Source organism: Notolepis coatsorum (assembly GCF_963971535.1).
Source record: "Notolepis coatsorum genome assembly, chromosome: 1".
In the NCBI taxonomy this organism is placed as follows: Eukaryota; Metazoa; Chordata; class Actinopteri; order Aulopiformes; family Paralepididae; genus Notolepis; species Notolepis coatsorum.
In genome coordinates this window covers 234966931-234989530 of record NC_140165.1, presented here as the reverse complement: position 1 = coordinate 234989530, position 22600 = coordinate 234966931, and the positions used below count along the sequence as shown (strand labels likewise).

General features: G+C 42.1%; 1 protein-coding gene across 4 annotated transcripts in view; it reads left to right on the top strand.

The window, feature by feature from the left end:
- Positions 1–495: 495 nt before the first annotated feature.
- LOC311235064 (uncharacterized protein) overlaps positions 496–22600 on the top strand; it is a 41468-nt gene continuing 19363 nt past the window's right edge. For 2 of the 4 annotated variants that reach the window (XM_084322394.1, XM_084322393.1), the window contains exons 1-5: positions 496–757; positions 4864–5035; positions 5251–5402; positions 6924–7254; positions 18613–18669. In XM_084322394.1, the coding sequence (XP_084178520.1) occupies positions 632–757; positions 4864–5035; positions 5251–5402; positions 6924–7254; positions 18613–18669 (838 nt within the window). In that variant the 5' untranslated portion in view covers positions 496–631. Of the gene's footprint in view, positions 758–4863; positions 5036–5250; positions 5407–6923; positions 7255–18612; positions 18670–22600 lie in introns of those variants that run through there. The other 2 variants (XM_084322395.1, XM_084322396.1) reach the window with 2 other exon arrangements.

Sequence of the window (22600 nt, the reverse complement as noted above, 5' to 3'; positions counted from 1 at the left end):
TCAATCATTTGAGTAGATTATTCATGGAGCCAGAGTGTGTTAAGGATAGAGTTTACTGACAGAATGACATGGAGCCCTAGCCTAGATCTCTATAGAATGGCAAACTAACAAAGTATCTCTACACGATAGTAGATAATAAATGGAGTGTACATAATATGAGATATATATATGATTTACAGAATATAAGAGAATGAGGGAGATGGATATGAATGAGACAAGTTGAAGACTGTGATAGAGAGAAAAGTGTGTTGGTAAATGTCCCTGTCACTCAGTAGTAACTAAAGACTGTGTCTGTATAGTGAATGCATAGAAGCTGATTTAAGGGTAAACTGAAAGGTTTCTACCATAAAATTGTCCTTTTCGACCAAATGAACAATTTTGTGTTGTCAGTCATTTCATTTACCAGTGATTTCAAGTCGCTTTTATTTTGAAAATACATGACCGGAAGCGTTCTTATTCTTTCAAGCGGTGGAACTGATTGGTTTGGGAGAAGAGAGTTCCAGCATTACTGCAATACTTAACGATAACAATATCAACAATAGTGAATCCGGTAACGATAGGTTACCTAGTAGGTACTAGCTAAGCCTAGGTATATTAAGACTCTTGTACCAAATCTGCAGTGCTGCTGACAATGGCAAAAGACGCATTTTACTCGGAAACAATGGCTATTATGGAGGTTGCCATTGAAGCCACAGTTGCGGTAATCAAGAAATCAAGAGAAGAAAACTCCACGACGGCGCCAGGCAGCAGATGCCAGGTGAGCTGCGGTGTTAGTTTGGGGAAAATACCAAATATATATGAACCTGTAGACACGAGGAGGGACTGAGGGACTTTGTCAAACCGAAGACTTTGCATATATGCTATAATATTATTGTTAGTGCATAGAATCTAATTAAAGTACGCATGCGTTATACTTATAGACTAGTCCGTGTCTCGCCGAATACTAATGTTGTTGCAGTACCGGAAGCTGCAGTTTCAGTTATTTGCGACAGCGCCACCTAGCGAATTGGATAACAGCATTTCTAGGACCCTGGTTTGTCCAACTACTTATAGTTTTAAAGGGACACACTGATGTGACTCGGATGTTATTTTTGTATTATATATATAATTAACTCATTGACTGCCGGGGATTAGCCATGGCCCTGTGGTAGCATTAAAAGATGGGACTGAGTCACCTTGTTTGTAGAGCTATAACTATATTCTATATTATAGCTATGGATACAATACTATGGCCCATTTGACATCACTTATCTATCGTTAAATATGTGAAAAATAATAAATGTTTCCATCCATAAGTTCCTGTGTTATACCGTGGTGAATATAAGTATGGTTTTAGAGCGGTCTAGGGTAATTCATGAAATTAGTTATAGACCTACACGTCAATTCCACTATAGATAGATGTTGCCATTTCTTTCCTGTATACGCTATTATCTCAAAATCAAATCTATATCATAGGTATTATGTTCCATCATGAATGCATGAAGGGGGGGGGGGGGGGGTCGTTTCTGATTATTTGATTGTCGGTAACGGCATTCGTATTGAACACTAAAAATGGTTATCAGCCCGATCTGTGTAAAAGCATTGCAGGATCAAGCTAAAATTGATGTCAGATCATTCTTACCTGTGATCGGGAGTATTCCAAAAATAATATTCCAATTGTTTGATAGCCATCTGGTACATCCAATGTCCATTTGGCCCACGGCATAATCCACCACAACATATGGATCGGGAATATTTGACGTGCTTCAATGGAACCGGCAGAACGGCTCCCCTCGCCCGACAAGGAAACATGAAACCGGAGACGTTTGGCCATCCCACAGGCGAAGATAGAAGGGTACAAAGGGTGCTCGATACCGCCGTCTAGCGGGATGCGGCCGGTATTTTGCACTTTTACATTCTCAGGCTGATTCCCCGTCGTTGGCAGTGAATGAGTTAATGTTTTCATGCATTTGGCAGACACTACACATTTGGCAGGTATAACAGACACTGTTATCCAGAGAGATGTATAAACTGCAGCGCGGCGGTACTGCAGCAACATGCTACTCGTTTCAGGGCTACAGTCCTCGGACGTGGGACCACACATGTCTAGGACCCTAGTTTTTCTCAACAGCACCACCTATTGAATTGGATAACCATGGATGACAATCGGAGTGTGAGTAATGAATGTGGATCAAGTTTTATTTTGTTTAACGTTAAAAACAATTCTGAGGTGCGTCCAACTTCAGCGAACAAGGCAAACTATTTCCGTTAGATTTGTGTTTCCGCAAACTTTTGCAAACAAACAAAGCAAATGGTCTGAAAATGTAGTTTGCTGTGAACAAAAAAGACACTGGGCTGAGGGAAATGTACCAGCTAAACTAGTATGATGGTCTTAAAGGCACTACAAACAATCATCTGTTGGCTTATGATAGCTTGCTGCTAAATTAACTGTTAGCCTATTTGTTTAATTAAACCATAGTGCGATTTTGGCATGCCCAACTTTAATTAAGTCTTATATTGATTGTTGACTTAATGACTATGACAATTGATTCTAGCCAGCACATGAATTAAACTCAAGAGATGATAACATGTTGATATCTGTTAGGGATGCCCCGATCGATCGGCCACCGATCGTTATCGGCCGATAATCAGTATAAATATGCGATCGGGGAATTCCGATAATTAGTCATATTCGCCGATCGCGGAAACTGATCAAGTGGATATCTCACTCGCTTGTCTCAGACGCACAGGACCTGCAAACTGCTCCTCCTCCCTAGCCCCGCCCGTACCCGTGTAGAGTTTGTAAACACAGAGGAGGCGGACCTCCTCTGCTGAGTCTAGATAGTGCATTCGACCTGAGCTAACGTTAGTTACCTAGCTATCGTTACTGTTTAAACAAAATTACCCAGTCAACTATTCACTTTTAGTAGGCATTGTCTAACGGTATTTAGCCGGCTAGCTACTGATAGCTCCGGATATCAACAAATGCCCCAGGAAGTCTAGTAGCCCATGTTGATATCTCCGTTAGCTTGCGTTAGCTTGCGTTAGCTGACGTTAGTTCACGGTTCAAAACGAAATGTCCGATTGAACTAAATAGTTGTCTTAACGTCATCTAGCCGGCTAGCAGTAGCTACAGATAGCTCCTGATATCAATGTCTTATAACATTGATTGAATGCGTATTCGAGCTGAGGGCTTGCTGAATGTGAAATGACCAAAGCATAACGTTACCAAGGCAATAGGGTCCCGCTGCAGCGCCGGAGAATCCTTTTTGGAGCTAGGGCTACTAGAGTACACACAGACAGTGGAGCTGTTTGCAGATAGCGAGCATTTTGACTTGTTGCGTGGTGGCGATGTCTCGCAGATAATACAAGTACAAGTCTAATTATATAATATATATATTTTATTAAAAAAAAACGTTTTATATAAAATAATTTTTAATTTCTTTTTAATCAAAAACGATCGGTATCGGATCGGTATCGACCGATATGGCTCACGACGATCGGTGATCGGTATCGGTGGCAAAAAACGTGATCGGGGCATCCCTAATATCTGTGTCTGTCAGCTACATCAAATCAGCAGTAGCCTACTGTCTCCAGTGTAAATGTTTAATACCATTTTAAATAATCTTAATAATGAAACTGTTTGCTTGCCCCACAATAAGCGTTAGCCAATCCAATCCAACTGTATTTGTATAGCACATTTAAAAACAACATGTTTGACCAAAGTGCGACAGTAACCGTCAGTAGTGTGATAGTAAAGGGTTAACCATACAAAAAAAAAAAAAAAACGCATATCACAATACAAAGTACACAGAACTACAAACAAAATTACGGCAGTTATCAGCCAGTCTCTTCATTCTGAGATTGTTTTATAATGTTGGACGAGACATTTGGCATTTTTAATAGTCTGTAGTAGGGGTGTAAAGGTACACGTATCCGTACCAAACCGAACAAGTTTCAGTGTGTATCGTACCGTACCGAACGGCTGTGTAGTTAGGGATGGGTACCGAATTCGGTACTTTTGAGGTACCGAACCGAAACACGTCGGTACTACAGAGTATCGAATCAAGTGAGAAACCAAAAAAAAAAAAAAAAAAACTTTTTTCTTTTCATGTCAACGTTCACACGCACAATATATGCTTACCTAGGATTTTACTTGATTCAACAACAAAGCAGTCGGAGCAATGACAAGCCGAAAACTGTCGAAATTGTAGTTATTTGAAGTTTGGATTTTTTTTTCTTCGACTGAGGTAGGTAAATAAAATTTCCTGACTAAAGTACCGAAAAAAGGTACCGTTGGGTACCGGTATCGATTCACAGGTACCGGTACCGGTATCGGTTCAAATGTGAAAGGTACCCTTCCCTATGTGTAGTGTACCGAACGAATACAACGGTATGTTAACTAGTACTAACGACCGCCCACCGGGGGCTGTTTTTTTCACAATCTAATATAATTTTTTTTTTTTTTTTTTTTTACAAGTCGATTATTAATTTCAATATAGAATATTCGTTGACAGCCCTACAAGTACAATTAGTTACTGCACACTACATCACCCCTGAGTGGAACATGTACCGAAAACCGTACCGAACCTTGACTTCAAAACCGAGGTACGTACCGTACCGTGGTTTTTTTGTGTACCGTTACACCCCTAGTCAGTAGGCATATTCTGCATGCCTACACCACGCGTTAGATTCTGTAATGTACTGTACTGTAGAGCCTAATTAATATGAAGTGATTTCATGCACACAGATTAAGCTCAATCCATGACAGAAGATAGTAGATACAGAAGAGTCTTTTGGTCCAGTACTAGGCTATGGCCTAATTTATGTCTGTGAAATGATTTCAAAATGTTCAATTTGACCAATTAGTCTCTTTTTGTCAAGATGCATATAACAATCCAAGAAGGGAGATCCTTGCCTGCGTTGAAAAGATGCACCGCATGCTGCATGGACTTTCACTGCCCGTTCTGTCGCTCAACTCTCTTCCAGCCAGCAAAGTTGAGCAAGGTCAGAACCCATCTGGAAACCCATTTCAACCGAGCAGTTCTCCATGAAGGTAACGTTTGCAAACATTATCTCTGGAAATGTAAATGGGAGCTACTATGTGCATTAAAAGCAGCGTGAATGTTCCATCTGAGCAATGCATCAAAGTCCCTCTCTGATTTGTTTGTGGTGACCAGATTGCTAGATTCAGATTTGGGGTATTCATAATTTACACTTTAAAAAATAATATGATCATAAAAATAATAACACTACAATTCTATGTTTTAGGGTATACCATTCACAGATGTGGGTTAGATTGCCGACCACAATGGCATTACCACTGCATCCACTGCCAGTCAGTGCAGTTGCGTAAAACGGACTTCATTAAACACCTGTCATTGTGCAACAAGGAGAAGCACCCTGCCTTAACCACCTGCCCGGTAGGTACAGTAGCGCTGTTACCTACTTCACAGTCTGGGGGTTGAATATTGAAGGGTTGGCTAAAGTCAAATGTCAATAACATGTTATTTCTTTTCAGTTTTATTGCATTTTGCAATTTGTTTCTCTGTCTGTCCGTCTCTGTTTGTCTCTAGTGCTGAACTTTGTCTAAGTATGCTTTTGTTCTAAGGTGGTTTTCTTGCCGCTTGATTTAATTAGTGGTATTATGTGAAGAGAAGCGATTTGTCATTTGAATGCCACATTGGGTGACGCTGACGCCACTTTGGTGCAGAGAAAATGTGCCTGTAAATTGTTTATCTTGTTTTTAATAGTTTCTTATATAATTTCTTATAGCTTGTTTTTAATAGTTTATGTTATACATGTTATATTGTTATACACTGTTGTATGTCTCTCTGGATAACAGTGTCTGCCAAATTCCTTTGCATGAAAAAATAAATTATACATTGAAAACAACCTGAGTCACATCTGTGTTTTCCTTTAAAACTATTGTTAGATAGTAGTTGGACAAAGTAGTATTTGGGTGGAATAAATCTTTAAAACTAGGGTCCTAGAAATGCCGTCATCCAATTCGCTAGGTGGTGCTGTTGCAAAAAAAGATTTATAACAAGGGTCCTAGAAATGCGATCCTAGGACTGCAGAGTATAGGGGAAAATGTGATGGATAATGAGAAGACTGTTCTGAATGGAGAAATCCTAATACTTGCTACAAAACAAACCCATTCAGAGAAATAATTAAATGGAGGTGAAATGTAAGTTTTAAAGGGATAGTTCAGATTTTTGGACCCCTGACTATTTCTTACTTGCCAAGTAATCAATAGAGTCCTTCCTTTCTCAGCACAAGCCATACTTTTCCTCATCATGGCTCTGGATAATTAGCCACAAACCAATGCAAAGTCAATGGGGTCGCGCTCCTGTCTACAAGCTGACTGAGGCTCACTGAAATCTCAACAGTGCACACAAAGTACATTTCAGTGTGTCTCGGTCAGCTCGTATAGACGGGAGCATAATATCTCAAGACAAATCCAGCAAGACATGACAATCTAAAGTTGCACAAAAAGTGAAGCCCAATCAGTAAGTTAAAGCAAAAAATTATAATAATAATCCATCAGTGTTGACTTGGTTCTTATTTATCTTAAAGAATAATAATTATATTTCTTTATTTTAAAGTTTAGATTTTGCAACCATTTAGTGGCATCATTTTGGAGTATCGATTGTATCAAGTATGAATTATTTTAGGGTTGGATTCTGTCTTCAGGCCATCTTTTACCCATGGCTGTTCAACATACTGTGATGTGGTGTGGATGCTTTTATCCAAAGCTACTTGTTTGAAGTATCATGAGTGCATACATGTTTTTAGTATGGGTGGTTCCAGTATGAATTGGAACACCTAACACCCATGCTGCACCCACTGAGCTACACAGAACCACACAGGTTTTAGAGTCTGTGCGTCCGTAAATATTGACTAATAGCCTCGCTCCTTGCTCTTTTTCTTATCTTTCTCAGTCTGCCAGCATCATGCAGGTGCTGGCGAGGGAGGCAACTCGGAAGATCAACGCCATATTCAGCCAGTTGTCCGCGTCCATGATGAAGGAAATCGAGGTTCTGACGGCTAAAGTGGGCCAGTTGGAGAAAGAGATGCAGACCTTGAACGGCAAGGCTGGAAATGCGATCAAATTTAAAGATGTACTGAAAGGTCGTCCAGTGACAGTCCTCACTGAACAGGATGAGTTGATCGTTTCAACGATGGAAGTCGGGAAGCTTCAAGAAGCGACGGATAAAGACGGAGAAGTGGTCACAGCGAGAGCTCTCCTGCCGCAGAACGGACTGGTAGCAGGTATGTTTCTATCCACTCTCATGGGGGTTTCACAAAGGATGTTGTCTGAGCTGCGCTCGCTGAAGGGTAGAACCGTCACCTTTTCCCAAAATAAGATAAGATATGGTATTCCTTTATTGATCCCCTTGGGGGAATTTGTGTGTCATAGCAGGAGGCGGGAGGGGCGGTATGGGCAGCGTAAAATGAGATATTTTTTGATTGATCCCCCTTGGGGAAATTCAGGCATCATAGCAGCATGGGGGGTGGGGGGGGGGGGGGGGGTTATAACGATCAGATTGAGAAGCGGCAAATGCTCCCGATGCGTGATGTGTGGTGGATTATGTTGGCGACACGATGGACACCAATACTTGGAATCGCGATCAGATAATTGGAATATTCTTTTTGGGGTACATCCTAGTGAAGTTAAGGACTATAATGATATCAATCCTGCGTTGATGCAACCATGTCTTCACCTTGATCGCAACGCGTGTGTGTAACGTTACTCTACAACAGGGGTAGGCAACCCTAGGCACACGGGGGCATTTTCATTGGCACAGGGGGCAGCAGTAAAAAAAAAAAAGTGTATATATATATATATATATATATATATTTTTTTTTAAGTTCGCTTTGAAATATTATAGTGAGATATTTTGCACTGTTGTCGCATTTATCTTGTTGAAATCCTCCCACAGGTTCTTTTTTGTAAGTCGACTGTTTTGCACACCCCTATGACAGCTATACAGCTGTTCCCATGGTGCTCAGCTGTCAGCAGTCAGCTGGCCTCCCGCGCCCGCGCGCAGTTCCCAGGTAATCACACAGTGCTGCGGTTGTATTCTGTATGTGCCGTCTTTCATGATGGCAACCCCCGCTAAGAAAGTTAAAGCAAAGGAAATTCGGGCATTCCAGCCCTCGTGGACAGACAGACGACTACGGGTTTGTGTGTCAGAAGGACCGTGCTGTGTGTACTTTATGTTTAGAAAATGTAGTTTGCAGAACGTCAGGTGTGAAACGCCATTTTGAGACGAAGCATCAAAAAAGTTAAGGCAGAATCGATTAAACGTGCCGTGGCCAGGTATGGAAAGCAAGCCAGCACCCTCAAAGTGTTCACGACCGCTAAAAACCACGCAACTGAAGCAAGCTATCGCATTGCGAAATGTGGAAAGCCATTCACTGATGGCGAGTATATCAAGGAGGCTTTTCTCTGTAGCTCAGATGTTTTGTTTGAAGGCTTGCCAAACAAAGAGACAATCAAATCAAGGATAAAAGATATCCCCATGTCAGCTCGAAGTGTCGAGCGACGCATCAACGAAATGTCAGAAAATATCAGAACAGCAAACAGCTGGATTAAAAGATGCTCCGGTGTGCAGCTTAAAGTGACCAACTACAGCCCCCAGATAACGGAGCTCAGTAAAGCAAAACTGTTTGTCTGCATTGCACCCCCGCCCCAACTCAGATTTAGGGTTGATACAACCATCATAATAATATTGTTAATAATAACGATAACAATAATGATGTAATAATGTAAAAATTATCATTAAAAATACCTGATTATGAGAAAAAAAATTACGATGCATGGAATATTGTTGATATGGCACAGGCACACTAGTTACAACTATATTTCAAACTGGCACTTCATGTAAAAAAGGTTGCTGACCCCTGCTCCACAACGTATGGGAGCCTCCACTCTGGGAGAGTGGAGGCTATCACAACGTGCTTCCTCCGACACACGTCCAGCCAATCAACCGCTTCTTTTCACCTGGCAGCGCGGATTCTCATTGAGAGGGCGTAGCGTGTGGAAGGATCACACTATCCCACTCAAGTCCTATCCGCGCTTAGCAGGCGCCCCGACTGAACTGTAGGAGTCGCTGTTTACAACGACCCGGACCCACCCCGCCAGCTTCTCCCACCCTCTAATACTGCCAATTGTATTAGTGTGAACGGCCAGCCAAGCTGGTGACAACCCCGGAGCTGTGAGCTGGATTCGAACAGGCGAATCTAGCCGCTCCGGGGTTTGGTGACGAACGCAATCTCCGTTACACCACCTGACCCCCCCCCCCCCCATTAGTACAGGGAAGCCTAGGGCTTCACTCGATCGCATTGAATCGTTTTCGGGACAATCGATGCATGTGTTGTGCCGTATTATGTCGTGGACCAGATGGACATCAGATGGACCAGATGGCGATCAAACAATTGGAATATTCTTTCTGGAATACCCCCGACCACAGGTAAGAACTATCTGATGTCAATTTCAGCTTGATCCAATAATGTTTTCATACAGATCCAGCTGATCAGCGTGTGTTGTGGTAATAACGAATGCCGTTACTGGCAATCAAAGCATCAGAAACGACCCCCTCCCCCTTTCATGCATTCATGATTAAACATATTAATACCTATTATATACACTTGATTTGGAAATAGTAGCGTGTCCAGGGACGAAACGCCAATGCTTTTAGTAGAATTCACATAGCGCCCTATAACCAGCCTCCCAGGAATTAGCCCGGATCATTCCGAAATTATACTTATATTCACCACGGCATAACACACAAACGTATTCATGAAAGAATTTATTCTTTTTTTGCATCTTGGACAGAAGATGGTTACTGTCAAATGATCATAGTATTGTATCCATAGCTATAATATAGATATAGCTCTACAAACAATGTGACGCACTCCTATCTTTAAAGCGTGGCCTAGCTAGAACAGGATGAGGAATATCCTCAGCCCTGAATAAGTTAATATACGTTACTCTCAATAAATTTAGGCAATAAAGAATTTGAATCTGAATTTACACTTAGTAAGAGTAAAATGAAACGGTATACACAAGGTGCAGTATACACAAGGTACCCTGACTGGCATGATAAGCGCCATACGTTGTAGTCTGTGCAGGTTTTGTTGGTTATATCAGATTTAGAACGAATCCAAAGTGAAACATTTGAAGTAATACAAACATTTATGTAATCGGAATCCTCTAGTCGAGACAATGGAGTCAAGTCCAAGCAGATTTGTCATTGTGCTCTCTCTACATAGGCCTATGGCGTGACAGTGCGGTTTGTGGCAGGCATCATTAAAATGACCTTTTGGAATATACAAGGCACACTACTCTGAACTCTGGAAAGCTCTGAACTCTGGAAAACTCTGAACTCTGTTTTTATTTTGTTATTGGTGTATATGTGTATGTATGTGTGTGTGTATATATATATATATATATAGGAGGTAGAGATGGTGGAGTCCTACAAGTTTCTTGGAGTTCACATGAACAAAAATCTGGACTGGTCAGACAACACTGAGGCCCTCTACAGGAAGGGACAGAGTAGGCTGTTCTTCCTGAGGAGGCTCAGGTCGTTCGACATGTGCAGCCGACTGCTGCTAACGTTCTACCAGTCGGTTGTAGCCAGTGTCCTCTTTTTTGCTGTGGTGTGCTGGGGGGGGCAACATCAACTCGAGGGTCTCCAGCAAGCTGAACAAGCTGGTGAAGAAGGCTAGCTCAGTAGTGGGTGGTGAGCTGGATAATCTAGAGGTGGTGGCTGACAGGAGGATGAGGAAAAAGCTAGAAGCCATCCTGGAGAACCCCTCTCACCCCCTCTACGAGGAGCTGGCCAGAATGAAGAGCACGTTCAGCCTAAGACTCATCCCCCCCCGACACACTACAAACCGCCTGGGCCGGTCCTTTATACCGGCAGCCATCAGGCTCTACAATAAAGGGCTCGGGCGGCCGGATCTGCTGCCAGAGTTATCACTGTCTCAACTCGGGACATGAGTACTAGAGACTCGCATCAACGACTATCTTGGTTCTATCTTGATTATTTGCACTAGAGACTCATAACACTGGTCTATCTTGTGTTTGTACTTTTTATATTACTATTTTATATTTATATTACTTTATTTATTACTTTTTATAGTACTTTATTATTATATATTATATTACTATATTGTACTGTACTGTGAATCTATGCATCCCCCACCCTGTACCCCCCCCCCCCCCATGCTGCTCTGACACCTGAATTTCCCCTAGGGGATCAATAAAGGATTATCTTATCTTATCTTATTAGTGCTGTCAATCGATTAAAATATTTAATCTGATTAATCGCATGATTGTCCATAGTTAACTCGCGATTAATCGCAAATTAATCACATTTATTTTTTTATTTATTTTTTGTATCTACCGGTACCTTAAACGGATCTTTTCAAGTTCCAAGTTTTTTTTTTTTTTCACTTTTTCTCCTTTTTCAATTTTTCTCCCATCCTAATTCCATTGTGCCAATTCTACCCTCCCCTGTCTTGAACGTTGCTCGCATATGCCCCCCACTGGCCGGTTGTAGGGAGGATAGAAGCCTTGCATCACATGTCCACTCCGGTACACGAGGAGGCAGCCTGTCGCATCTTTTCACCTGCCAGCGCGGACTCTCATTGGCGAGGTGTAACGTGTGGGAGGCTCACACTACCCCCGCCATTTCCTGTCTCTGCTGTGCAGGCGTCCACAACCGACCTGTAGGAGTCGCTGTCCACAACGTCCAGATTACCTCCCATCGACTTCCACCCACTGACTCTGCCAATTGAGTTAGTATGACGGCTGGCCCAAGCCGGAGCCAACGCCGACAGCCGGAGTCGAACCCGGTGTCTCTTGCGTTGGTGACAAGCGCGATGTCCGCTGCGCCACCCAGCCGCCATCAAGTCGGGACGCATCTCTCCTCTCTCTCTCTCTCTCGCTTGCTCGTTCTCACTCTCTCTTGTATGTATCACGCTGTGTGGGTGACTCAAAGCGCTTATGGGCGGAGCCCATCCAATAACAGCCTGAAATCCTGAGGCTGAAAAATGATGCTTTTGAGTACTTCGATGCTTTTAATTACTTCATTAGAAATGTAAAACAATGAATTTTTTTGAAAACCTACAGATGTCTTCCATAGACTCACAGGAATTGTGTAAAGTTGCCAAAATAGTGCAAGGAATAGCAATGCATGTCCCCTTTAACCCTTTTTGTGGCTTCTGTGTACTGCTTTTGTGCTTTGATTTTTTTTGGCTCTTGTGCCACTGTTGTTGATTAGTGCCTTCTTCCCTTTCCTCTCCTCTATCTTCCTCAATGACTGCTGATATCCACTCCTTATGGTTGTGTTTCTTTGGGCCCAGTATTTCTTTGCACGTTGTACTTACTGCTTCCTTGTCGACTTCTTTTCCTCCTCTTCTTCCATCAACTCTTGCAGGGCTTGAAACTTGTTCCTAAGTGTGAGTTGGTATTCTTCTATCTTGGTTGAGTCTCTCAGAAGTCCTGTGTTGAATGTTTGTCTCAGATTCTTCTCCCCTGTCCAGTTTTTCTTAAATTTTAGCTTCACCCGGGCAACCAGGAGGTGGTGGTCTGAGGCAACATCAGCTCCTCGCCTAAAGCATACATCTTGAAGGGCCCTCCTGAACTTGCGATGCACACATGGTCTATCTGGTTTTCGGTGTTGAGGTCCGGTGAGACCCAAGTAGCTTTGTGTATCCTTTTGTGGGGGAAAATGCTTCCGCCAATGACCAGGTTGTTAAGTCCAATGCACACGGCGGGCGACCGATGTCGCCTGGCGATGCGATCGTCTGTCGCTCAACGACAATCGCTTGGCACCCCACACTAGATTCGACCGTTAAGGTATAATAAGCTATATGTGTCGCTCTGTTTAGCTGGGGGTGTGGTTTCCCCCCGGGAGATATGAGAGGACGGACCGGACGCTAGGTTGTCGTGAAGCGAGCATATTAGCAGGTCGCTGTGTTGTGCATTACGAGGGAAGTATTAACACTTTAATCGCCGGAGACGCCTAAACTCGTCATTCCCCGCCATGCTCATTCTGCCAATGACGCCGTAACACGTCTTTGATATCAATATTTCAAAAATCTGTGATCGAAATCATATTTCTCCCCCGGAGACCTGATATCTACTGCTGAGCACCTCTCAACTCCAACGGTTCAAGAGCGCCATCTGGTGGCCGATCGGCGGCTCGCCCAAACAGGAAGTGACGCGGAACAGGAAGTGCTCACCCATATTTCGTCCGGGCACTCGCGATCGTTAGCAGGACTCCATCTTGATAACACGTGACATCGATCGGTTGCAAATAACTCTATAAACAACATGATTTGGACGTATATACTATTATACAACCTGGAAATGGATCGGATATTTCGACATCCCATAATAGGAATATTTCAGTTCCACGCTCATCGTCCAACGGCACGAGGAAGATACGGTAAGATCCAGCGTTATTTTCCAACGTGTTCTTTACTAACTGTTCTGATGATCATATCACCCACACTAGATGAATCATATAACGTTGCCCACGGAATTATAAACGACCCCCGCCCATCCGGTCATCATCAGATCATACTTAGTAACTCCTAGAAGCACGTCCAGTTGAAAATTTTTATCTCGCACAGATTCCTATCAAACTGTATTTCATCATCAATATAATGCATTTGGGGCTATAAATCAAGTTCTGGAGAAAGCTGCAGAAAACGATAAAAACATACTTATACTTTAGACCGTATTTTAGTATGAATATGTGAATGAAAAAGTATAACGTTGATACACCCTGAACAATAGATATAGGACGTTGAATGGGCCATAGTAATGTCAATTTAGCAATACAATTTAAAAAGTTATAGCCCTGCAAAGAAGGGGAACTTCTCCATGTTAAATAGGGCTGGCGAGGGATGGTAAATTATGAATTTAACCCCGGCGATCAAAGTGTTAACCTGTAAACCCCATATTGAGCTGGAATTAAACCACTATATACGAATACAACCTCTCTTCATTCTTCCTGACATTACTGCATGACTGATCGCTACAATACGTTCACTACCACCGATTGGACAAGTATTGTTATGCAGCTGAGAGAGAATGTTTTTTCACTGAAGACGCTGTTCTGTTCTCAACCATCATTTTCTTTGGACAATAAACCTTATAAACCACATCAGCTGCAGCCTGGACATTAAACTCTGTCAACATCCACAACTTATTTTGTTACCCGAGTATAAAAACATCTAGTAGGTGCATCGTGGCGCATTGTCAATTTATTAGTTAATGACAAACGGCCACTATAGCTTCTCCAACTAACGTTATTTATTTAAATTGTTCCTGTTAATAATAAGTAGCATGGTAATAATAGGTAGGTTATTTATCAATTAATGTATTGATAAATTAATGGTGTACAAATGATACACCAGTAGAACCTCGCTACTACTTCTACTGTAGAAGTCATGTTATTTCCTCATTGTCCTTGCTGTGTCGCCTGCCATGGCCTCAAAAAATAGGATTGAGGCGATATTTAGCCAGGCGCCAGAAGTTGCTGCGCGATCGTCGCTCGAAAATCTCCTGCCTTGTGGGTTGTCTCATTCATAACAATGGACGCGATACAATTCTGTCGGTCGCCTCGCAAAAAAAGTAGGTCGCCTGGCAAAAATCGGCCGCCGTGTGCATTGGACTTTAGTGGCGCATAGGTTTGTGAATCACTCCCCGTTGTCGTTCATCTCTCCTATACCTTGCTTTCCCATTGTCTCCTCGTAGCCTCTGTTGTCACTTCCTACCTTGGCATTGAAGTCTCCCATTATGATGTTGATGTCTCTTCCTGGGTATTTCTGAATGAATTCCTGTAGTCTGCTGTAGTATTCTTCTTTTTTCTCTTCATTGCTGTCATTTGTAGGGGCATAGCACTGGATAATGTTCATGTTGATTTTTGCCTTCATAGTTCTAAAGGAAACTGCATGATCCTAGGACCATGTGCCTCCCATCCAATGAGTGTTCTCTGGGCAGCCTTGGACAGCATCAAGGCCACTCCCTGGGTATGGTGTTCATCGTCCTCTTCATGGCCTGAGTACAGTGTCATCTCGCCTGTGGCGAGCCTCATCTGGCCGGATCCAATCCACCTTGATTCACTGATTCAGAGTATGGCAAGATTGTAATTCCTCATCTTGGCAGCCACCTGCGCAGTCTTTCCGGCTTCATACATGGTCCTTACATTCCATGTTCCGATGGTGGTGATAGCCCTGCTTGAGAGAATGGTGGTCGACAGGGTAGCTTCCTGCTTTCACCACACTGCATCATATACTTCCTACCTGAGGTCCATCCTCTCTCAGGGCTGAAGATTCTTGGTTTTTCTTTGTTGACGTTTTTGTAGCAATGGGGTTTTTACAGGATGGGGTCGCTGGCCCCAAGCCCAACCTTCCGCCATTTCTGGCTTCTGGTGTTTTGGAGTTGGTTTGTTAGTCCCCTCCCCTGACCTATTGTCTTCCAGGTAATGGATTGCAGCCTCATACCACGTGAGGCCAGACAGGTGTCGTGTTGTGTACAAGCTGTCTCGGCACGTCAAGCCCAACCAACTCCCGCTACTGTGTAACGAAAGCTGTGACCAAGCAAGCGTTTTCGTCCCAGCAGCAAGAGACGGATGTGAAAAATAAAAAAAAAAAAAAAATAAAAAATAATTATGGTTAAAAGGCTGGGTGACAGTTGCAGGTGTGTGTAAACAACTCAGCGATAAGAGTCCTTAACTCATTCCCTGCCAACAACGATTTAATACATGTTTGTAAACCGCTCTAAAACCATACTTATATACACCACGGTATAAAACGGGAACGTATGTATGGAAAAATGTTTTCCTTTTCACATCTTGAACGATGGATACTCGATGCCAAATGGGCCATATTATTGCATCCATAGCTATAATATATATATAGTTATAGCCCTGCAAACAAGGTGAGCGACTCCATAGGTTTAATGCGTTGGCAGCACATAGTCATATCACACTTTGACTGCCACGCATATTGCTTATCCTTACCCTTAGAATGCCAGCCTTCTAGTCATTTCCGTGGTCGTTGCACTATGTTTGCGAAGCTGTGTGTGTGTTCTGTATTATAGCTGTAGAGACACGGTGTGGCTCATTTTGACAAACATTACTTGTAGTCCAGCATGGGAATAATAGTTTGTTTCCACACACTGTAGTTTGTAGTTTATTACACGCTAAACATTGCGCATTTCCAAGATATTTCATAGATTGTGAGATTTAAAAAAAAAAAAAAAAAAAAAAAAAAAACGCGTTATGTGCAATAAGCCCAAACCGTTCTGGCTGATCCCCTGAAACCCTGAATACTCCCAAACAGGGAAGGAAACAAACTTTTTGGCTTACCAGCCAACTGGCGAGTAGATGATTTTTTTTACCAGCCAAACTGATTTTTTACCAGCCAAAAATAAATCCCTAATTGTGATAATTACTTCTTTGTATGTCTTCGTCTAAATTGATTTTCAATCATAGTAATAATCACACGTGTCTTTACTCTTTAAAATATTTATTAGCATAAAACATTAACTGTCTCTACTCTTCACAATATTAGCATAAAACATATTAACATGAAAGAGGGAAGTATTCTGGACTGGGTTGGGCTGAAGATCTAGATCTGGTATGTCATAAATGTCTGGATGGAACAGTACTGTCTACCTGTATGTCATGTATGTCATATAATGATGAATTGAAAATGGGGGACCCTGATGTAAACAAGACGAAAGTCTTTCTCTGGTCTGCATCCCCTTAACAACTGTGTGTATTGAGCTGTACTGTATTGTACCCATTCGGCAATCTGTTAATAAAGTTTTCAATCAATCAACCACCGTAGCTGGCGTTGGTAACGGTTAGCAAAGTTAGCTAGCTAACTTGCTTGTCGGGGAGCCCAGCATCTAACGTTAGTTTGCAAGCAAGCTACAGGTTGACTAGCCATAGATATATATCACTAGATGGTTTACCCGCCCTGCTGGCCAACGGAGACTAACGTTGCCACATGGTGGCCATCTTGCAAGGGTGGAGCACACCCACTCATAACATGCATGTCTATGGTGCATGTACTCTCGCAAGATGGCCGCCGCTGAAGTACGTGGGAGACTCCGCCTTGAGCCATCTAGTGTTTTATGTTTGTTATGTTTAGCTATGACATTATGTAAAACAAAACAACTTACTCGCACATCCAAGTGAAATCGGAGAAGGGTCGCGCTTGCTTTGCTATGGCGTGGGCACTGCGAAAAAGAATGGCCTTTTTTCGCTGAGTAGCAGCCGAAAGTTGGATGAGAGCACGAACAGTCGGAGATGCCTGGGCAGGCTGGGATTTGGCTCTGGCGATTGTCACACTATCACGGTGTGATTTGGACGTCTCGTGAAACTTGATGCTTTCCAACTTAATTGTTGAGCATCCAACGATAAAGGAGTTGCGTTTCTCTTTGGAATGTGCACAACACACTGTATAGTTCATTGTGCCCTGCTTAGCCCGATACTCCAGCCAGATACTTGTTTTCTTTACTCGCCAGTGTGGCGAGTGGTCTTCATGAATCACTCACCAAAAATAAAAGGTACTCTCATTTGGCGAGTAAAATGGCCTAATTTCCTCCCCTGCTCCCAAATCAAAGGTATATGACATGTATATATATATATACCATCACAAAATCATCAAGGGGGTTGGTTTTAACTCAAAACTATGATCGCGTTTGCCGAGCATGTTTTTTGTCCGGTGAAACACAGAACTGTGATCGTTAGAAAAATACGCTTCAGATTCGGTAAAATAGACATAGAATGTACCTTACCTTAGCCAGAATGTATTCCAAGAAGAAGAATTCCAAGTGATCGCATCGCCATCGCGATTACCACTGTATATGTCTATACACGTTTCGATGGTCAAATACGCTTAGGCGATGGAATTTCTAGGCGATCAATGTGAATCTATGTCCCAGCAGGAGGAGTGGCCACTGGCCAAGCAGAAATGAAAGTTAGAGTGTGATTCAACCCAAGCCATTGCAGTTCAGACATGGACGATACCGCCACCTGGTGGTGATAGTCGATCGGCATTGCAGTTCTAATGTTTGGGGATGGTCGCAGATCGCTCTGGGCAAGTCTGTAGAGCGGGGATCAAAGTAAAAAGATCAAACAATCCAAAAACGTTTTTGGCACTCAATTGTTGGTGCCCAATAACGACCTTTTACGTTTTTGGCACAGAAAGTGTTAAAAGTAGTGAGGCGGATCAATTTGTCTGTTTTCAAAGTCTTTTGCATCTCGTTCCAACTGCTGGGAGCAGCAAATTGGAAGGAGGATATTTATGTTTTTTGTTTTTTAAATGTGCTCTTAATTGTTCTGATTGTCTGATGTTTCTGTATTTATTAACGCACTATGACACTTGTGAATATAACATCTCGACTACAATGTAAATTAGGTTAACTACTCAGTGTATTCATCGAGTATAAATAAAGATTGAATACATTTTGTAATTGTGAATATTAAACGGGGGTAGAGGTTGCACAAGTATGAACTGAAACTAGATCTGGTCTTAGAACCTCTCGTCCAATAATGTGTTTGTTGTTCTTATCTTCTCACCCTTTACTTTCAGAAGCTGAAAACGAAGAGAATGAGGGGAATTCCGACTCTGAATCAGTCGATACAGGAGGTAAGATTAGTGACTATCAAAAAAACATAAGGTCCTATTAGAGGTGTACTGTGATAGAAATGTAACTGCAAATGGATGTGCACAGAAAATCTTTTCGCATTAGCATGTAGCATAATATTAGTTACCATTTGGTTCCATTAAACTAAAATGGGATTTTAGGTTTTTTGTATGTCCTCCGAAAAGAGTTGGCTGTCCTTGTGCGTAATAGGGAATGTTGAGGTAGATCTATTAACCGGTTTCGTCGATTAATCTGCGCTAATAGGACGTTTGACAAACTATCGTTATAGGTAGAACTTTGCTCCAATAGTAGCAGATGCCTGCGCAACCTCCACCTCCCCTCACGCAGGGACGAAGGCTCCACACACAAGGGTAATGTCCTTGTGTACGCCTGAGATCATTTATATTTTAAAATTAAAGTTAACTTAATATAAGTTTTATTCCTAAATGACATTAGACTCAACATACAGTAACTGCTGCTCTGCCGAATGCATGGTCGCTAAAATCTTGCAGAACTATGGCCATGTAGACACATTTTCAGTGTATGAAACCTCTTGGACCGTTGCCTAATTAGCGGTTATTAATAGAACACCTGTGCGGCGGAGTGATACATATAGTTAAAAGTCCCAGTGCTGGGACAGAGGAAAGCTCTCCGACTTGGTTACAAAGGGCAGTCTGGTTACAAATAAGCTCCAAGGCATGAATTCCTGGTGAAAGAAAGTAAATTGACTTCATGCCTTAGAGCTTATTTGTTCATGCTAAGATGGCCTGGGAGCCACACAAAGCTCCAAAAACATGGGTTGCTAATCACTGACCCACTGACATCTGACATTGAACGATTCAAACTGAAATATTGTTATTTGCACCACAAATGAGTGAGTTGTTTCTCTGGGCGCTTGGGTTGGCTGCAGCTCATTCAACAGTGTGTTGTGCATTGTGTTGTGTGTGTTGTGTTGTGTGCCTGTTGCATTGAATTGCAGCTGGGAGAGGTAGGTTTGGGTGCAGAGCACAGAGAGGCATAGATTCACAAAGAGCACATTCAAACTAGTCGCACAGCTGGTGGCAAAATAAGTATGAATGAGCCAAACTACTGTCGGCTGAAATAAAAAAAGATTAAAATGAATCATTAGCATTAGTTATATAGTGCGAAAGCTTGAGACAACCGTTACATCGATTGGTAGAATCCATACAATGTTTGCTGTTAAGTTTATATATTTAGTATATAACAATATAGTGAGTAGCTCACATTCACTTTTATTTATATATATTTTTTAAAGGAGCTCTCAGTTGGAGAGCTCTTGCCCTAGAGCAGGGGTCTCAAACTCAATTTACCTGGGGGCCGCTGGAGGTAGAGTCTGGGTGAGGCTGGGCCGCATCAAATATTCCACAAAAAAAGGGTTTCAAGTATATAGAAAACCCGCCCTACTCTGCTCTGATTCGCAGACTGTGGTTGGGGGGGGGGGGGGAAACGCTGACGGGACACTGAATGTGATTGGACCAGAGTAGACAGACACAGACAGGCAGAGCACTGCTTGCAGAGGAGAATTTCGAGAATGCCTGCCATACGCACTGGATATATTTTCCTTCCACTTGGTATCACTCCGAAATCGCGTTTCAACCAAGTCACTAACGTAACGTTGCTGTCATGAGCCTGCGCCAATGCGCCATGGTAGCCTACAAGTGATAAAATAAATAAAACATCCAACTCGCACAACAACTCGGCAACAAGTTGCGCGCGGGCCGCACTAACACTAAACTTTGTCAAGTAGGGGGCCGCAAAATATCATCCAGCGAGCCGCAATTGGCCCGCGGGCCGTGAGTTTGAGACCCCTGCCCTAGAGGCTGTCCTCCTGGTTGCAGGTTTTCAGAGGCAGGTCGGAGAACGGAACAAGAGTTACAGATGTAACTACAGTTCTCTGACAGACATAGATGTCATGCACCAAGTTTGCATGTCATTAAATGGTATTGGTATTCAGTTTTGGCACCAGAATTCTGAAAAATGCAAACGACACCCAACAGGGGTGTGCAAAAAAATCATTTCACATAAGATTCGTGATTCTATCTCTACAGATTCAAAATCAATTCACAAATTTAAAAAGTCGATTCAGAATTTCTTTTATATATATTTATTTTTTGCTTTGTTATTGAAGAAGACTGCCAGTCTGTTCAAATTATTGCATTTCTGTTTCATATTGAGTGACTAAACTGGAAAATAAATCTTACTCAAGGTTTACATTGAGTAAAGGTTTACATTTGATTCAGTGTGATTTATTTTCTTTGAGACTTATTAAAATGTCTACCGCAGTCACATGGGAAAGGTAACTCAAAACAATCATCTAGAATCAAGAATTCTCATGAGATTACGTGAGAATCCATCCTCTCAGGCTTCAAGTTGTGCGCTTGTTGCCGAACCAGTTTCCTACCAAACGGCTTCCAAGAGGAACTACTACAGCGTGGTTTAGCTGAGACGTTTGCTACCTTCTTTAAATCAAATGTTTTTTAGTATTCGTTTTCCTTACAAAGACAGCAATAATTGTTTACCTACATAGCTAGCTTCCTCCTTAGCACTCTTCTACTACATCATATGGTTTGTTGATCCGATTGGTTGAAGTTATCACGCCCGTGATCAGGGTGTAAAAAGTACCCATAAAGTATGGGCACTGTCTCAAAATCTTACTAAAGTAAAAGTCAGAGTATCTGGCTTAAAAACACACTTTAGTAAAAGTTAAAAGGTTTCTACTTTTAAATGTACTTGGGTACTAAAAAGTAAAAGTAAAAACTTGTTTTTATTGCAAGGGATAGAGGTCTCAAACTCATTCCATCGTGGGCCAAGTTTTCACTTTTAACTACACATTGCACCAGGTGAGTTACTGTAGTTGAAGAGGTGAGCCAATTAGTGAAATCATCAGCTGGTGTTTAGGCAAGGCTGGAATGAAACCAAGCATACACTCTGCCCTTCTAACAGAGGACACTTTTTTGCATTAAAATGGTTTAATTAACTTCTCCATCGAATTTGAAAAAACATGTCAAGGTAAACTCACATGGACGGCATTCACAGCATCCAGTTGTAAAGTTGGCCAAACTACAGCCTTGGAAGAAATTAAGGGTTTAGTTCTTTTTTAAATTTGTATACGTGGGTTCAACATTACACATCCTAATGTTCATTTTTAAATCGGCACTGGTTAGTGGTTCATGAAAATATCCACTGAAAGCTTGTTAGCATTTTGTAGCAATGCTAATGGAGACAAATGGTTCAGCTTGCCAGTTTACCAAACCAGATACTGGCTAGCTGACCCCATTCGCTTCCACCACTAGCATTGCTACCAAATGTTTACAAGGTTACAGTGGACATTTCTCAGTAAGCGTAGTGCAGAATTTAAAATGATTTTCAACTATTTTACCTGATTAAGTTGAGTCAAGTGTGCTGTTGGTGGAATTTAACAAAAACAAATACATGGGGTGCCTGGAAGACAGGTTTAGGAACCACTGCCATCGAAAAATACACATAGAAATAATTGCTCACAACTGCTCACAAGACCAGAACGTTCCCCGTTAACTTCAGCAGTAGCTGTATTTACTCAACTGTAAAACTTTTGGTTTAAAGGTCCCATGTTTTGCTATTCCTTTCACTATTTGGGCAACGTTACACAATTCCTGTGAGTCTATGGAACACATCTGTAAGGTTTTTATTTCTTTTCAAGAAAATTCATTGTTTTGTATTTCTAATCAAGTACCGTACTCTAAAGCAGCATTTTTCCACTTCAAGATTTCAAGCTGTTTTGGGCTGGGCTCCGCCCATACTCGCAAAGCACTTTGAGTGACAGTCACCCACAGTCTGCACTGGCAGACAGAGAGAGACATAGAGAGATTGAGGGAGATACTAATTAATTTCGCCGCGGGGGGCATAATCCCACGGGACAATGCATTGGTAACT